Raw genomic sequence first — 16,885 nt, 5'->3', positions numbered from 1 at the left:
AGGAGAAAAATGTGGGAATTTTTTGATTTAGTAGTAAGTTACATTGTATACTAAAACGAAGTTTTCTTATCTAATTTTCACTTGATGAATTGTTAAAATCAGGGTGCTAAATATAATTTCAGAGCTTGTGTGAAACTTTATATAGTGCTAATCTATCTACATACCATCATGCTGTAGGCTTAATTTCTAATAAAAATTTTCTATACAGTATCACTCACTATTTTATTGTATAAAATAAAGCAAGATTTGTAAAATTTTGAATTATAAATGTTTAGCTTTAAAATTTCTTGGTATGCTTGTGATTGAGTGTTCTGAATGTAATACTTTTTCAACTCCATTTCTACTGAAATGTATCTTAGAGAAACCGTATCTTCCATATTTACACAGACTGAAAATTCTGCTTTCCTTTTCATAGGATAAGAAATGGGTTCTCAATCATGAAGATGTCACACTGGGGGAATTACTGGGCAAAGTAAGTAGTAAAGTGAGCTAAATAACATTTGAGCAAGTATACGGTAATGATTAAGCTATTTCTGTGTACTGTTTCTTTTAAATTGCACTGCAATTTTTATGTCTTTTTTTACACTAATACATGAGACAGCTTTAAAGTGTGATGTAAATCACACTTGCTAGTAAACGTTATAATACTTATGCTGAAAGTATTTAATAACCATATGGGTTTTTTTTCCTCCTTTCGAAGTGTTTTGAGCTAAGTAGATTTTTATAACTCATGATGTGGCTGTTTTACTTTCTGTAGTTGGAGAAAAATATTGCAAAATATAAATAAAAACATGGAGAGAAACAGGTGTATACTTATGCATTTGTGTATAAAATCTGGTATGATGAGATGACTAAATCATTATTTCTTAAAACAAATGCTAATTGCTTGTGCATGATTATTGTCACTCGTTCATTGATGAAATTAAATAATTTCACAATCTTATTAAATCTTGTGTAGTTCATAAACATGTAGTTTACAAAGTCTGTTTAGAACTACAAGTATTTAAAATCAGGCAAACTCTTCACTTTTTTGGCACTTTTGCACCTGCAAAGACCATTTTGGGTGCTACTCTGAACACAGAGTAGTTTGAAAAGATTTTTTGAAAACTGAGAAAATAAGATTAAATGGGGAAGACACAAATCAAAAGCAGTTAATTGCCTTCTTACTATAGTACGCAATAAAAAAATCAGTAGGAAATTCAAGAATGGGGATATAAAATACTGCTATAAACTTCTGTTTCCCAGGATAAAAGCTCTTTGGCAGATTAAGATGACAAAAAGTATGACCATATTGAGCTGTGCCTTCATAAAATACAAGTGCTGCAGGATCTTCACATTTTTAAACAGGATAGTTTCAAGGAAGGAAAGGAAGGAAAATGTCTCCAGGAGATTTTTTTGAAGTCACATGTGGCGCCACCAGGACACAGAAGCGTAGTTCGTGTAGAAATTGATCAGACATAGTTTCAAAATTGAGATGTGTGTATTCTTTAGGAAATACAAAGCTTAACTAGAAGTATGAGATCTATAGTTTCCTTCTTGTTTCTTTTTGAGGGCTTTTTTCATTGATACCAGTGTTGTATACCTCACAAATTCCTTCTTCTTTCAACTCAGGTTTTAATTAATTTTCCTTTTGTTTTTATTAAATAAAAACTTACCTGGTGGATTTTTTTGTGGTATTTGTTACTTCATTTTTCTTCTATGAAAGCTAAAAAAAACCCCTAACTTGGGGATATGTTGTTCACTACCTAAAATGTCAGATTATAAAAGGAGCTATTTTCTAAAGTCTTGTCCAAATGGAAGCCTTGCACATTTGCCTTTATAGAGCAGTGCTGACCTTGAGTTTAAAGAAATTCTGGATCACCATACACCACAATGCATTTTGCAGTGGGTTTAATTTATGATAAAAAATAATGTTCAGTGTTTTCATTCTTCATATTTTGTATTTTTTCTTTCTTATATAGGAGAATGTTTATGTAATTTTGGTATGTTTTGTCACAGTTTTTGAGATTAGTTTTTGGTCTCTTCCAGACTGCAAGTTAAAAACCATTCACAAAATACAATAGTGAAATGAAAATGCAAGTGTGCAGGAGTAAGAATAAGACGAACAAAGTACTACTATCAATGTCAGTTGATTTGAAAAGTTTTTAAGAGATTTTATGAGAAAATTCTAATTACTTAATTAATGGTTTTTTTTTTTCCTCTTTCCAGCAAGGTCAAAACAGAACTCATATGCTGTGTCCATATAATAGATGTACTATGTCAGAGTGAACGGATTTGGTTAGGGCAGATACTGAAAGAAAATCTCATTTGGCTTCATAAACACATTCCAGAGTTCTAGTCCACTTTCAGATGCTCTCTGCATTATTTTTTCTGGCAATTCATTAAGATTTTATTTACCTAGAATGATTTTTTTTTGTCCCGATTTCAGGGTAATTTTGGTGAGGTGTATAAAGGAACATTAAAGGATAAAACCCCTGTTGCTGTAAAAACTTGCAAAGAAGATCTTCCTCAGGAACTGAAAATAAAATTTCTGTCTGAAGCCAGGTAGGTTCTCTAAAATTACTTGTAGCAGTTTTTTCAGTTTTTATCACCAGATGCATTTACAAAACCTGACCTTCTGAAAAATTAAAAAAAGAAGTAGTAAAACTTTTCCTTCCTTTCTCTCCCTCAGTATATTCCACAGCTGTCTCCCTGGTAACTAAACTTTGGCATTTTTAATGTGTGAATGCAGTAGTATTTTTGCTTGCTGAAACCATCTTTTTGACAAAGCAAGCCATGCCTGTAAAATAAAATTTTGTTGTCTTAAGTGCTTTAATTTAAAACTTCTAAGATGTGCCATGAGGATTCAGATTAGAAGATTGGAAGAATTTAAATGTGATTATACCAGGCCTAACATCTGCATTATATTCATGGCTGGTAGAGGTGATCAAATGTGCCCAGATTACTTAGTGGGGTATAGACCCCATTTAGTAATTTTCTCTTTGTAAGAAGAGTTTGCTTCAGTAGAGGTATTTTATACTGTGTCAATCAGCATAAGATGATATGTTTATTTTCCAAATTACAGTCATGACACAATGTGCAAAGCATTCTGAGTGCCAGCTCAGGTAGATTCTGAGACTCCAGGGAGAGGGCTGTCTTGAGATAAACTACCTTGCTCCTTCTTGCTATGAAGCTTCATATGTTGTAATTTCCACTCTCAAGCTAGTATGATCAGTATTGGAAAATAAAAGATACTATCTGCATTTATCTGCATTTATAGAATGAGGATATCAGCCACCCTATCTACTGAATAATTTTTAAAAACTTGTAACTTGGCAACAGCAGAGATATGTCATTTGTTAAGCAGCTTGACACTAATGGGAAGAAATTGTCTGAAAAAATGGAATGTGTTATTTTTCGCTAAACATGTTAGTATTTTAATCTTGATCTCTGGGAAAAAGGGAAAAAGAGGAGGTGCTTTGAGTCAGCAAATATCAGAAGAAACATTTAAGTTACAAGGTCTCTGTAGAATTTTGTACTGCTCTTCTTTTGACTTACAAATCATACCATGCTGTTTTAGGCTGGAAATGTTCTTATTAAAGCATTTTATCAAAATATATAAATTGTTCATTTAATTATCAAAATTGATGTCCTTATAGTCTTCTAAAACTTACTGGATTAATTAATCTTTCAAAGTAAATTGGAACAAGTGAGCTGTTGAACAGTGCAGCAGGGAAGCATACAGGCAAGCTGTGCATACTGTTTTGATGTAGCTCTGCTTCTGGTCCACCACTGAAATTCTGATTAAATACAAGGGTTCTGTCAGGCCGTTTTTCAGTTATATAGATAAATGTCACATAGACAACTGGTAAGATTACAATGAGAATAAGTTTTGATTTATTAGTGACTCAGTTATGATTTTCATTTCAAACAGTAATGATTGATCTGTTATATTGATTTTGATAACAGTCATGATGTTTTTTCCTTTGATAACAATAATGACATCTTCCATTAAAGTAACATTAAAGGTTTAAGATATTTTCCTGTTTAATCAGCCTGTACAGTAAAGTTCATTACTATAATAAACTTGTCTTTTTTTCAGAATACTCAAACAATATGACCATCCTAATATTGTAAAACTTATAGGAGTTTGCACTCAACGACAGCCTATATATATTGTTATGGAACTTGTTCCAGGTAATTATTTTTTTCCTTCTTTTTGCAGCATATTTCCATAGGTTTCATTGTTTCCGTAATGTGAAATGATTTGAAATGTAATGTGAATGTTTTCTATTTGTCTTAGTCTGCCTTGTTGTGACTGACCTCAAAAGTCGCTTGTGTTGCAAATCTTTGGAAATGCTAGTTTTACTAGCTTTGGAGTGGTTGAGCTCCAAAAGTGTGTTGAGAATTTTACTGTAGCCTTTAAATACAACAAGCTTCATTATTCTCCTGATAAGATATAAAATGTTATTTCCTTTAACAACAGAGTTAGGTAGAGAATATTAAGTATTCGAAGAAACTTCATGTATTAATATCTCAATATTAATAACTCTTGTTTGGGTTACCTTTATTATTATACATTTTACACTCTATCAGAGTGTATTGTTTGGTTTTAGGGTTGCTCTTGATTTATTTTTGGAATTGGGTTCATTTTGTTCAGCAATAGCTGGAGTGAATTTCTAATTGTTGGCATGATAACAGCTTTTGGGCAATTTTGCCTCTTTGTTGATTTTTTTCAGCAGCTGGAAAATGTGTTGATTTGGTAGCCTCTAGTACTGCTTAATATGCAACACTGTATTTGTTCTATATATCACTGGATTTATCTTCAAAATTCTACAGCAAACTGCTTCAATAACCTTTTTATTCAGGAAGACTTGGATTGCTTATAATTCTTGAATGCTGGCTTTAGAGTGAGAGCACTGATGAAATATTTGACCTTGTGGAGTTTTCTGCCTTTATTAAATTAGATTATATTAGATTATTATATTTGTATGCATTATTAACTTTATTAAATTGAGAATGAAAGCAGTGTCCTCAGTTTTAAAGGGTACTTTAGCAATCAGCTTCATCAGACATCTCTGAAAAGTAAATCCTGATCTTTTAACACCTTTGTCATTCTGGTTCAGGTTTTTCAGAGCCTTGTACAAGTTGTTGAAACATGCTAATGCAAGTAAGAAGGAATTGAGTTAGAACTTTCCTCTGATTCTTATGCCTATTTTGCAGTTCAAGTCTATCCAAACATTCTTGGGATTGAATTTGCTTGAGAAAGAAGCTTCTTGCAAAGAGAATTGTTGCCCTGTTTCAATGGTCTGTAAACTCCCTGGGCTGGCTGCTCTGCCTGCAGGCCCTGATAAACAAGGGACTGCCTTCAAGTCATCACACTTTCCCCACTTCCTCTTCCATCTTGGCACACCAAAGGCTGACCACAGAAAACATAAAGATGCCAGAGAAATGCCAAATCACTTAAATGAGTAGAGAAGCAGTGATTCTGATGTTACTTTTTTTATCTAGTGACAAGTTTGGATGAGATTACAAAAAATGATAGTTAATAGTACTCTGACTTGGTATTTAACACTGCCTTTTGAGGAGTAGGATAGTGATAAAATTGTCTTCCACTTGACACTACACTTTCTCAGTATCTTCATTGTTTTGTCATAAATGTGTTTATGCTTGAAGGTGTTTAAGCAGTTTAACTCTGACATTCTGTTTAATAACTAAAAATGTCAAGTTTCAACTTAGAATTGTGTTCTGTGGATGTATGGCTAAGAACACCTGTAATTTATAAATGTCTGACAGTTTTTTTCTCAGAGTATAAAATTAGAAGCATCTTCATAAAATAAGGGATTTCTCCTGTGTTTTCTGACTCCTGTCTAATGCTTGCAAATTTTCTGCCACTTTTATATCCCAAATACACATAAGCCGTACACCTACTGTGTCTTTTGAGACTCCTATGGTGTGGTTCCATAGCAGTTAATTCTGCTTTGCATTCCAAATTCTGATTTCAAATTAGAGTCTTAATTTATTCAGGTATTAGAAATGTATATTGAAACTTAGCATTTTATATAGAGAGATGCTACTCTGTTAGTGATTCTGTCATAAAATGGCTCTGAGAGATATCTTTGTTGCAGGTGTAAATGGGATGTAAAACCATGCATATGGATAAAGACATCAATGAAAACAGTAAAGAAATGTTGCAGATTTAATTACATGTCTATCCTTTGCTACATGCAAAAATAGCCCAAATGTCGCCAGCAAATAACAGAGAAACAAAGCTGTCAAAAAAAATTATTCTTTGCAGTAGACCCTTGAGTGGGTGGTGTGAGAGGTGTTGGCGTAAGTGACATGTCCTGTATGTGTCCTATAGTAAGAACCAATGATAAAGAAATGTCAAGATGGGTGATGTAGGAAGGATTAGGTGAAATAATAAACAATGTTGCATATTATGGATAGATGGAATCATAGAATTTGGCTTGGAAGGGGCCTTGAAATTCATCCAGTTCCAACCTCCCTGCCATGGGCCAGGGACATCTCTTGATAGAACAGGTTGCTCAGACCCCCACTTCACCTGGCCTTGAACACAACTAACTACATATTAGTGAGAAAAAAACATCCTTTACTTACTGCTCACTGGCTGTTGGCCATACTGATCTCGCTGTACTTGTCCTCCCAGTGTCAATCCATCATAGTACTCCAGTACAGAAGGAAAACCCTGGTCCTTTTCACAGTCCATCTATTAAGAATTTAGGGAAAGTTCTTAATGTACTCTATGTATGCATTATATAGAGCTCTCTTTAAGGGATGCACCTACAGGAAAATGCAGCTGATCTCCCTGCCAGTGTCTGGGTTTTTAGAGGGCCAGGTCTCTTTTCTTCTGAGTTTTGTCCTACAGGTCTTTCTGCAGGTTACTCTACAAGTAGGAAGGAACATCTTGTAAGCAGAGTGTGTGCACTGTTTATTTATTTAGACTTTATATTTGGTATTGCTTACTATAAACTATTCTTTTAATTGTTGAAGAAATAAACTAAGTATAACGTTCTTTGTCATATATAAACATAAGCTAAATTGCAATTTCTTTCATGTATATATCAAAAGTTACATATATGCAAGAAATGTGGCCTAAAACCACCATTCAGAAACTTGCAGAGTTGCTAAAAGATATATATCTTTTTAAATCTTAAAGAAATTGTCCTGCCTTTCCTTCTCTCCCCTTCCCAAAATTACCAAAAGCCATGGAAAATGAATCAGTAAACTGTTACTATTTTTCTTACACAAGTTTTATGTATTGGTAAGTTGAGATCTATACACATATCTGATTTGCAGGCTTAAGTTATGGTAGCTAGCTTCTGTGAAAAAGGAATCTAGTCAAGCAGATGATTTATAAATTTTTATGATTGCATAATGGATAAATTTGCCATAACCTTTAAGGCACTCTTGCAAATAATTTATTTTACTATTTTTTACCTAAATGACATTGAAATACTGACTAAAAGGATAGACAGCCCTGATCTTTGTATGGGCCTAGTCCTGGATGCTGGATGGCTTTTCAACTACCATATGATAATAAAACCCCATGAATTTTACAGTGCCCTGGTTTTCTTCTGTGAAATTTTTAGTACACTAAGAAATGAGAAAACAACTCTGCTTGGGAACTATCTTTCTATTAAAACATTTTTTTTCTTAAGGGAGAATTTACCTAGAGATGTCCTCTTTTCTATGACTTGTGACTTTTTCTCTATGACAACTGTTGTTCCTAGTTTGAAAATATTAGGACTGTTAAGAAGACTGCTGCTTAGATAAATCAGACTGTTGCTACATGTTAGTATGTTGAAGGACTCTGAACATTGTATAGGTTGCTATAGGTTATTTTCTTTGGAATATTCCTCTTTACTTTTACTGCTTTATACTGAAATGCTCTCTAAGATAGGTTTGATAAGGTTTGTTGCAAAGGTCACATTTGCTGGAGTCTTTTTCTGGTATCTTCTGATCTAAAAATAAGAATACTGCACTGTTTCATAACTGAATAGAGTAACATTTTATTAATCTGTTGTGATACAGTTTAAGTATGCAGTTTAATCCTAAGAAAGATAGTAGATGTTAAAATTTTAATTTAATTGCTAATTAATTTTGGGGAAAGAAATCCTGTATGTTGAGACTCCCCAAATGCTTATGGTAGTATAGAGCTGTGAGTTTATATTGTTCCATGGACTTGACTGACCTGACTGAAAAGTAATGCAGTAAATTTGAAACATGAATCTTAAAGCTGTTCAAGGGGAATTGCTGCATATTTGCAACCACTGAAATTTTCTAATGCAGATAATCCTTTGTCAGGGATTGTTTCCCACATGAGACAGAGCAGAATTCCGTATAAGAGTTTATAGTGCTCTGTAATAATGTTACTTTCCTGTAATGCTAAGTCAATCTAAAAACTGAAGGATTATACTCATATTTTCTGTGTTAATTTATTAATTTTTCTTTGCTCTGTGTCTGTTGTCCTGGTGGGATTTCTGTGCTTTATTGTTGACCTTAAAACTGAAGAAGGAGAAATAATTACGAGGAACTACTTTGGTATTCAGAACAGTGAAAGAGCTATTTGCCATTGTCTTTTAAGGCCACACAGGTCATAAGGAGTTTTCACAACAGCTCATTTTTAGCAAATTTATATGATGATTAAAAAGACTGCCTGGAATACTGCCAGAGTCCAGACTGACAACTGAGACAAATGCTGAATTTTGTTGGGGTGTGGAGAAGATTTATCAGGAAAATGCTGAAGGGACTACAGAGCCTGCTTCCTGTTGTTCTCAGAGTCAACTCAACATCTATTCATGAAAAAAGACAGAAAAAAAAGAAACTAAAACCCCCTTCTCTTTTACCCTTTTTAACTTTTAACTTTTTAACTGTTACGTTTCTGGCCCAAACTTCTCTTTTAGTGATCATGGGTAACAAATTGTGTTTTAATTCATTGCAGTATGCTGAATCTTTTAACTGCATTTGCTTATAATTTATCATCAGTTCTCCCTTGTAATCAAAAAGGAACTGCAGGAGTGCCATTAAAAATTTGAATGTTTTTTCCTCTTCCTTTAGGGGAAGAACAAATCAAGACCAAATGTAATCTGTAAGAAGCAAAAAGAAAACCTAAGCTACAACATTCTTGCTTCTCCTTCTTTATGTCAATTTCAATTTACTTGTATCTTAGCTAGTTCTGAAAGGAGAATTTAATTTAGAGGTAAGAATGTGATGTGTCCCTGAAATACATGCTCTAGAATGGGGTGTTTTGAGGATAGGTATGGAATCCTGTGGTGCAATTACCACTTATGCAACTATTTCAGCAGTTTATCTTGTAGAATCCTCCACAGTGCCTCTGTCCCTCCAGCAAAGAATCTGCAAGATATGCACCATCCTCATGCTTGCACCAGCTCTCTTTGAAAAATTGTCTAATTAAAAGTAGATGCAAACATCTTGGTGTGTTCCAGTACTTGATTACAGATAGTAGATGGAAGCTTGAAGTCCCATGTTTTGTGACCTGATCCTTTTTGAAACTGAAATGTTTAATCTCAAGTTAATAGCCTACTTTCTCTGTTTCAGGTTTCTGTATATTTAAACATTTTCATAACCAACATAGTTAAAATTAAAACCCCAAGAATATTTTGGAATAATTTAATTTCTGCTAGGTCAGGCATTCAAATATAGGCAATTGAAGTGTCTGTCTTGTCTCTTGATTCTTAATACAGCTTCCTCTAGCATATGCATTATGCTAATATGATCTATGATGAGGATATTATATATTATGATATTATGAAAACTGGAAAACTTTCTGTACCAGATCCTTGCCTCAGATAGTTCTAAACAGTTTCTCAGCAGTTGTCTCTTGGCTTTTCATCCATTCTGTGGCCACAGACTATATTTAGTCTGTTCTAGCAGGGATCTGCTCTGATCTGATTCTGATCCCCTCTCCCCAGTGTGTGCACAGACATTTTTCATTCTCCTGCTAATTCATTGCATTTCACTGGGGTACCAGTGTACACTCCTGATACCATCAGATAATTCCTTTGATAATAGATACATGCTTTTAAAAAAAGCAATTTCCTTTTTAACTTAACAGTGAGTTTGTGTTCGTTGTTTTAGCTACCTCATGTTGGATTGTTCTCAATGCTGGCAGCTGGAAAGAGGTAGAGCTATGCCTGTACATGTAAACAGCTATGGAAATACTCAGTAATCTAATAGCCTGAGAAGATTGTCAGAATTAGGTTTAAGCTATACTCAGCTTATATCCAGGCATGTGTATCCAGCTTCCAAGGGGGAGTTCAGCAAGGTCACAAGTTCTGTCTTTGCAGCTGGATAAGGTAACCTGTAGAGGTCTGTTCAGAATCATTTGGGATGCAAATTGCCTGTGCCACTGATGCAGAAACAAATCAGAGGTGGCAGGTTTTACTAGCTCAGATCCAGCACATCCAGCTGGATGTGAAGTGCCCTGACTCCCAGGCACACCCAGAATGAGCATGGCCATTTCTGTTGTGCCTGCACCAAGTCACTGCTCCTGGAAGTGCTCATGGAATGGCTAAACGTGGCACTTCGAGATATGGCTTGGTGGGCATAGTGATGTTTGAAGGATGGAATTGATGATCTTGGGAGTCTTCTCCAACCCAAGGGGTTATGATTCTTACCCAAGTGTGGGGTTACCTCTGAACCCTGTTCATGCTGTCCTACCTGCATTTAGCTTTGGTCTGGCTTGGTTTATTCACTCCCTTTCTTCTGAAATGTAATTCCATTGCTACTTTCTGTGTATTAGAGCACTTAACTCCTGCAGGGTGTGTTTTGTCAGAAACATGTGTAAATAAAGTGTGGTACCTACTAGGCTCACTTTTTGGCCTTTCTTGGAAAAGAGAACTCCAGGGCATGAAGATCCATTATAGGCTGCACTGAGGAGCTGAAACAACTTACTAAATCTTAAATAACTATTGTGAAATTGCTCTTATTTTCTGCATGTAGTGATAATTCAGAGTATAGCACCAAATCACAGTTGACTTGGTGCATTTCTTGTTACTTGCACTAGAGCCAGTAAACCCATTTATACCTAAAAACTCAGTTCTGAGATGTTTATAATTTATTTTTTATTGTGAAATTCAATATCCATATTATCTTGAGCTTTTATGCTAAATTAATTATTTTAAATAGAGGAGACTAGATGCTAAAAGCAGCTGAAGTACATTTATATCATGACTTACTTGAACCTTAGATTAGACCTCCTGTCTCTGAGGTGCCACTGATTTCATGCACAGGCTTGGAATGCTGACTGGTGCTGAACTTTCACTTTCACATTGTGTGATTCAGCTACTATGTTTTCTACTTCAGTGTGGTTTTTTTGTCTTTCCTACTTTGGAGGCAGTGAGATCTCTGTAGAGATCATTCATGGTTTTTTTCTAATTGCTTCTCTTTAGAGAGCCCCTTAATAAAGTTTTGTATGAGCTCACCTATTGGTTGTATATCCTCTATAGCTGTCTTTTGTGGGCAGATTTCAGATCTGCATCCTATCTTGCAGTCACATCCTGAGTCTTTACTGCACACTGTTCAAAATCAATACAACAACAGAAAAAAAAAAAAAGATCCATCAAATTCCAGTTAGAGATAAGATAAAGTAGTAATGACTGTCTGGCTTTTCTATTCAGTTCTGTTTTTTTTCTCTAGTCACGTAAGTAATCTTCTCATTATTTCTGGTCAGTGCAGCCACCTTCTGTCTGCCTAGTTCCTCTTCACACAGACATGTCTGCTTCTCTAGGTTTTCTCTCTCTTACTTATCCTCTTAAGTTTCCAGCTTCCATTTTGATTTGTCTCTGTGTCTGCAACTTGTGCTTTTGCCTGTGCCTTCTTTGAGTGAAATGCCTGTTGGGCATTTCACTCAAATAGCCAGACAATTCCCATGGATTCCTTCTCTCCATGTGTCCAACTTTTCCCTCTCCTCACCAGCCCTCATGCAGTACACGCACACATTACATACAGACCCTGCTTCTTCTTCCTTGCCTTGCTCTAGCCCTGTAATGCACATGGGTCTCTTCCTCCCTCTTAATTCATGGATTCCAGATTATTGAGAAAAGTCAGATTCCTTTGGTAGGGTGAAGGTGAGGGTGATTAAAAATTCCTTTTGACTCAGAGCTACTATTTAGTCAAAGAGGACCAAAGCTCTGGTCTGCTTTTATATTAGCATTTCAGGCTACAGTTGGATTTTTATCTCTTCACATGTTTTCAGCTTTGATTTTAATATATTTTGTATCAATATTGTACAAAATCAAATCAGCAAATAGGTTAAACTAGAAAATCCATTTTAAACTGAATAAAAACAACTAAGCATTAAAAAAATTATTGAAGTGTTTTGGTAGTTGCAAACACCTCTGTATTCAATTTATTTATTTTTCTTGTTATTAAGTTTTTTTTTTACTTTGCCTATAACAGTTTTTACTATAGTAGCTATTTAATGTGTTTGTGTTGTTCATTGTTGTTTAGATTTAAAAACTGTGTTCTTCAGGTACATTCTGTTTCACATCAGCTATAGTGTCTCTGTAATCTGCAATACTTTTTGAGGCCTTTGATTATGGATTTTTGAGCATTTTCAGTTTGCAGGAATTATTTACTGAAGAATGGAAGACTTCCTGGGGAGGTCCTCCTTTCAGGTAGCTTCTGAAGTAGGCTTTATTCTGCACTCACAAAGGATATCCTTACAGCCACAATACTAAAATATAAAGAGTCCAATTAGTCTGGATAGTGTTGTTTTGGCATCACAGAAGACAAGGGACGCTAGCTGCTGATGTCTCACTATGATTTCTGGTTTCTTCTTGACAGGTGATGACAGACTCTGTTTTGGACAGGCACTTATGTCACATGGGATATTGGCATCATGCTCTACTTTATTTGCTCTGCCAGAAATCTAAAGCAGGACTGCTGAGCATTGTCAATATTTCATTTATTTTGATAATCATATGTCTGTGGTCTGTCATCCGATTGAAAGGAAGTGAAATAGCACGTATAAATATGTTGTAACCTTCTCATCTTCATTTCATCACAGTGCAGTTTTATTTTGTGCTCATGAATCATCTTTGTTCTGGTCTCAGCACAGGTTGTCTGCTAAAAAGTCATCCAGAGCACGTTTTCTCTGTGCTTACTTCTCTGCTGCTGCTCCTGTCCTTGTCTCTCAATGCACACTATTAGTTTAATTTTTTTTTTTCATCTTTTGTTTTCACATACAGCTGTTCCTACACATTCTTGATTACTGCCATTGTTAATACTGCATTGACAGCACTTCTCATAGTTATAACAACTTCTGTTTGCTGTACTTAACAGGAAAAATAAAGTTTTAACTGGATATCACAATAGTAATCTGTATGCAGCTAGAATAGTAAACCTTGGGTTTATGTATAGTTTCTGTTACTACATATATAAAATAAAAGAACAAAAAAGTTGAAGTACTGCACTGCACATAAGTTATGCATTAGTTGAAATGTGAAGGCACAGTACTTTATTAAAAATAAGTGTTTTAACATTTTTAAACCCTTGTACTTTAAACAGTTTGTCAAATTGCTTCTTACATACTTAAAAAACATATCTCCTAGAATTCCCTAGAGATGCATGTTTACTATTTTAAGTTCATAGTTTTAATTTGGGCTTGTGTTTTTAATCTCATTTATATGGAATTAAAATGGGCTATAAAGGAAATTCTAAATTGCTTTAAGGCTACTTGGAATATTGACCATTTAAATTCTTAAATTTATAAATACATGCAGGTACAGATAAACATAATTTCAATAATATTGCAATGGCCTGTAAAGTAATTAGGAATACGGAATCCTAAAGCTCCCCTGAGTTATGTGACATTTAGGATGTGTGGCCACAAGCAAGGTGCACCTGTGTGATGAATGTGTGTATAAATATGAGAAAAATTAAGCAACCTCTTTAAACAAACATAGTTCAAAAGGATGTTTAACAAAGGAAATTACCCCACATTATTAAAATTTATATGTGAGTAAGAATACATATAACTTCCTGTCATTTGTAATCATTGATGTTGTATTACGACATTTATTAATATTTGTATAATTATTTATAATATTATTAGGATGCTAGCTAGAGATACAATATATAAGCAATGAATGTATACCAATTCAGTGTGAGATTTCCCATCATCATTTCAAAATACATTTTAGTTGTGTTCAGAATTGTTGTCAGAATGATGCCGAGAATGCCTAGAGTAGGTAGGTAGTTGTCACTGTGGACACCAGCTTAGGAAAACACTGAAATATGTCATCGCAGTTGATTATAAATGCCAGTCAAATCAGAGATTGCCATAACAAAACACTTTGTAAACCTATTTAACATTTTTCATTGTTGTTTCTTGCATTTTGGTTTCTTCTCATAAATCACAGGTTGTTTTTTTTTCCTCTTCCTAAGCTTGCTTTTTTGTGTGCAGAGGAGTGAAGTGTTTTATTACCATGATATGCCACTTATTGTACAAGAAGTTTATGCTGTAAAGCACAGCCAACACTAGGAATTGCTGATATGTGGTATTCTCACATTCTCGGAATTCCAGCATGTAATGAGAAATAGTTGCTATTCACAGCAAAATACACAAACGGCTGTGTTCAGAAACCCAGTTATAACAGGCTGCTCTCATGGAGCTTCTGCTTATGAACTACATTTTGTCCTCTATTTAGTAAAATAATTATGTTTTATTAGGAAGGGGCTAAAGTGCTGTTATATATACTCTTGTAAACCAAAAATGCCAAGCCATCTCTGCTAGGTGATTATATATATATATATATAATGGTCTAATTTTTTGGTAATTCTTAGGGCTGTTAGAGCATACATCATTTTCTAGTGGTGTTGTGGGCCATTAACTGGAATAACAGGGAGCTGTGCAGAATACAGTGAAAATTCCACATAAAAAAGAAATCATTGCTTATTATTATGTAGTCTTTCTAGTGTCATTAGTCTATTTATTTCATTTCTATCAACAGCTATTACGTTGGAAATAATACTCTGACACAATGTGCTGCAAATAGTGAATTAGGGCTTTTCACATTAAAACTTATTTTTAAAAGTAAATAAAGATATTACCTAACCACTGCTCTGTACTAAAGAGTTTGTAAGGAAATACTCTTAATTTAGTCTTGGAGATATTCATGTGGATGCTTTGATGTGAAGATGAATAGTTGGAACATTGACCACAGTAAAAGTCAGAATTTACTGAGGAGTAACTGCTACTTAAGGGACAGATACTTCAGCCTATGTTAGTATCACAATGATGAGGATAATCAGATTTAGACTAAACATTACATATATTGTACAGAGTGAGATGGTTGTTAGTTGGCTCTTTTATTTTGTCTGCTACTAACACTGCTTTTAAATTAATATTAAACAGAATATTTATTAGAAGATGTTTTTGCCATTTCTATGCAAGGACACAAAAAGGAAAACAGAGCATGAAAACCCTGAGACAGATTAAAGTAATGTAATTACAATTTGGTGATAGGCATCTAGTGCACTGTATACACCTTGACGTATGGTGCTGTTTTTGCTGGAAACTAGAATTTCATACAGTGCATGCCAGCTCTGAAAATAAACAAGTCTAAATCACTTCCTGCTGGATGTGAATTGCATTAGCAAGTAAAGGGCTTGTGCGTTGTGAATTTGACATATTCTAATGTTAGGAACTGAGAAGCTTTTAATATCATTCAGAAATAAATTGTTAAAACTTGGGATATTAATGTGATTGCCTGAGCATATTGGAAACTAATTTGTAACAGGTATTATTTTAAATTTTTTTAATGGATATGGTTGGGATTTCTTTTGTTTAAAGTTTGTTTTAAGTTTCCTTGTTGTCTTCAATACCTTGTTACTTGAGAACAGATAGTTTAACTGTTGATTGTGGAGAGCATTAACTTATTTATACAAAGAATTCATATGAATTGTAAGAAATATAGTTTACATTGATGTTGTTACAGCACGTTTTTTTAAGTAGAGACTATTTGCAAGAATTTGGGGGGATTTGTTTCTGCCAGTTTTTTTTGTTTTGTTTTGTTTTTTTTCTCTTTTTTTGCATGTTTGTGTTGTTTTCTTTTTCATTCATTTGGTCTTTTATTTATTTTGTTTTCCCAAAATATCAAACTGAGCTTGTCTTTTCAGTTCTTTCTACAGGAAGTTGCTAGCAATTCTTAATCTTCAATATTGAAACATTGGTTGATTCACTGTAGAGTTTTTTTAAGATCTTAAATGTCTTGTAAGGTCTTAAATGTATTTTTATGAGCTGCCTTGATTGCTCTTATTCAAGTAATGCCACAGCTTGTAAAGAAGGCTTGTAGTCATACTTTTCATAAAGGCTTTTAGTCATACTTTCTCATTCAAAGATGATTCCTGCATAGAAAGCAGTGAGGTCTCAGCACATAAATAACAAAATTTTCATCAGCTTGTTGTGTGTGTTTGAGGGGTGAGTTGCTTAAAAGTTTTTTTTAGCTGTCTGCTGTAGCTAGAACAACTCTGTTTACATGTGCAAGAAATGACACATTAGTTATTGGAATGTTTATCTTACTTTCCACTGGCAATACCTGCTTTTCACCAGTTACCAGACTGTGTCAGTAACCTCTCAGATTAAATAAAAGGTATTATTACCCAGTCCAGTTTGTAGTAGTCATCTGTCCTTTTTCAGTGGAGTTTAAAACTCAGTGTAGGGTGTTTCAGATTAGCTTTAGAGTCAAGGCAATGCAGTCACCTCTTGCTCTCCCATCTGTGTGTTACCCAGTCTGAGAGTAAAGGGCAGCTGCCCCATAATGTCTGAAGGTATTGCAGTAACACTTCATAACATCTGACTTTTTTCTTCAATATTGCCTTTATTTCTTACACTATGAAATATAAATATAGATAGCCT

At 34.4% G+C, this 16,885-nt stretch overlaps 1 protein-coding gene across 3 annotated transcripts in view; it reads left to right on the top strand.

Moving 5' to 3' along the window:
* FER (FER tyrosine kinase) overlaps window positions 1-16,885 on the top strand; it is a 153,981-nt gene that overhangs the window by 100,445 nt on the left and 36,651 nt on the right. For all 3 annotated transcript variants that reach the window (XM_021524773.4, XM_021524774.4, XM_085566655.1), the window contains 3 exons: window positions 416-472; window positions 2,429-2,544; window positions 4,082-4,176. In XM_021524773.4, coding sequence (XP_021380448.1) covers window positions 416-472; window positions 2,429-2,544; window positions 4,082-4,176 — 268 coding nt within the window. The remainder of the gene's footprint in view (window positions 1-415; window positions 473-2,428; window positions 2,545-4,081; window positions 4,177-16,885) is intronic.

Source organism: Lonchura striata, chromosome Z, assembly GCF_050655825.1.
Source record: "Lonchura striata isolate lonStrDom1 chromosome Z, ASM5065582v1, whole genome shotgun sequence".
Lineage (NCBI taxonomy): Eukaryota > Metazoa > Chordata > Aves > Passeriformes > Estrildidae > Lonchura > Lonchura striata.
This window is presented reverse-complemented; position numbering and strand designations above follow the sequence as displayed.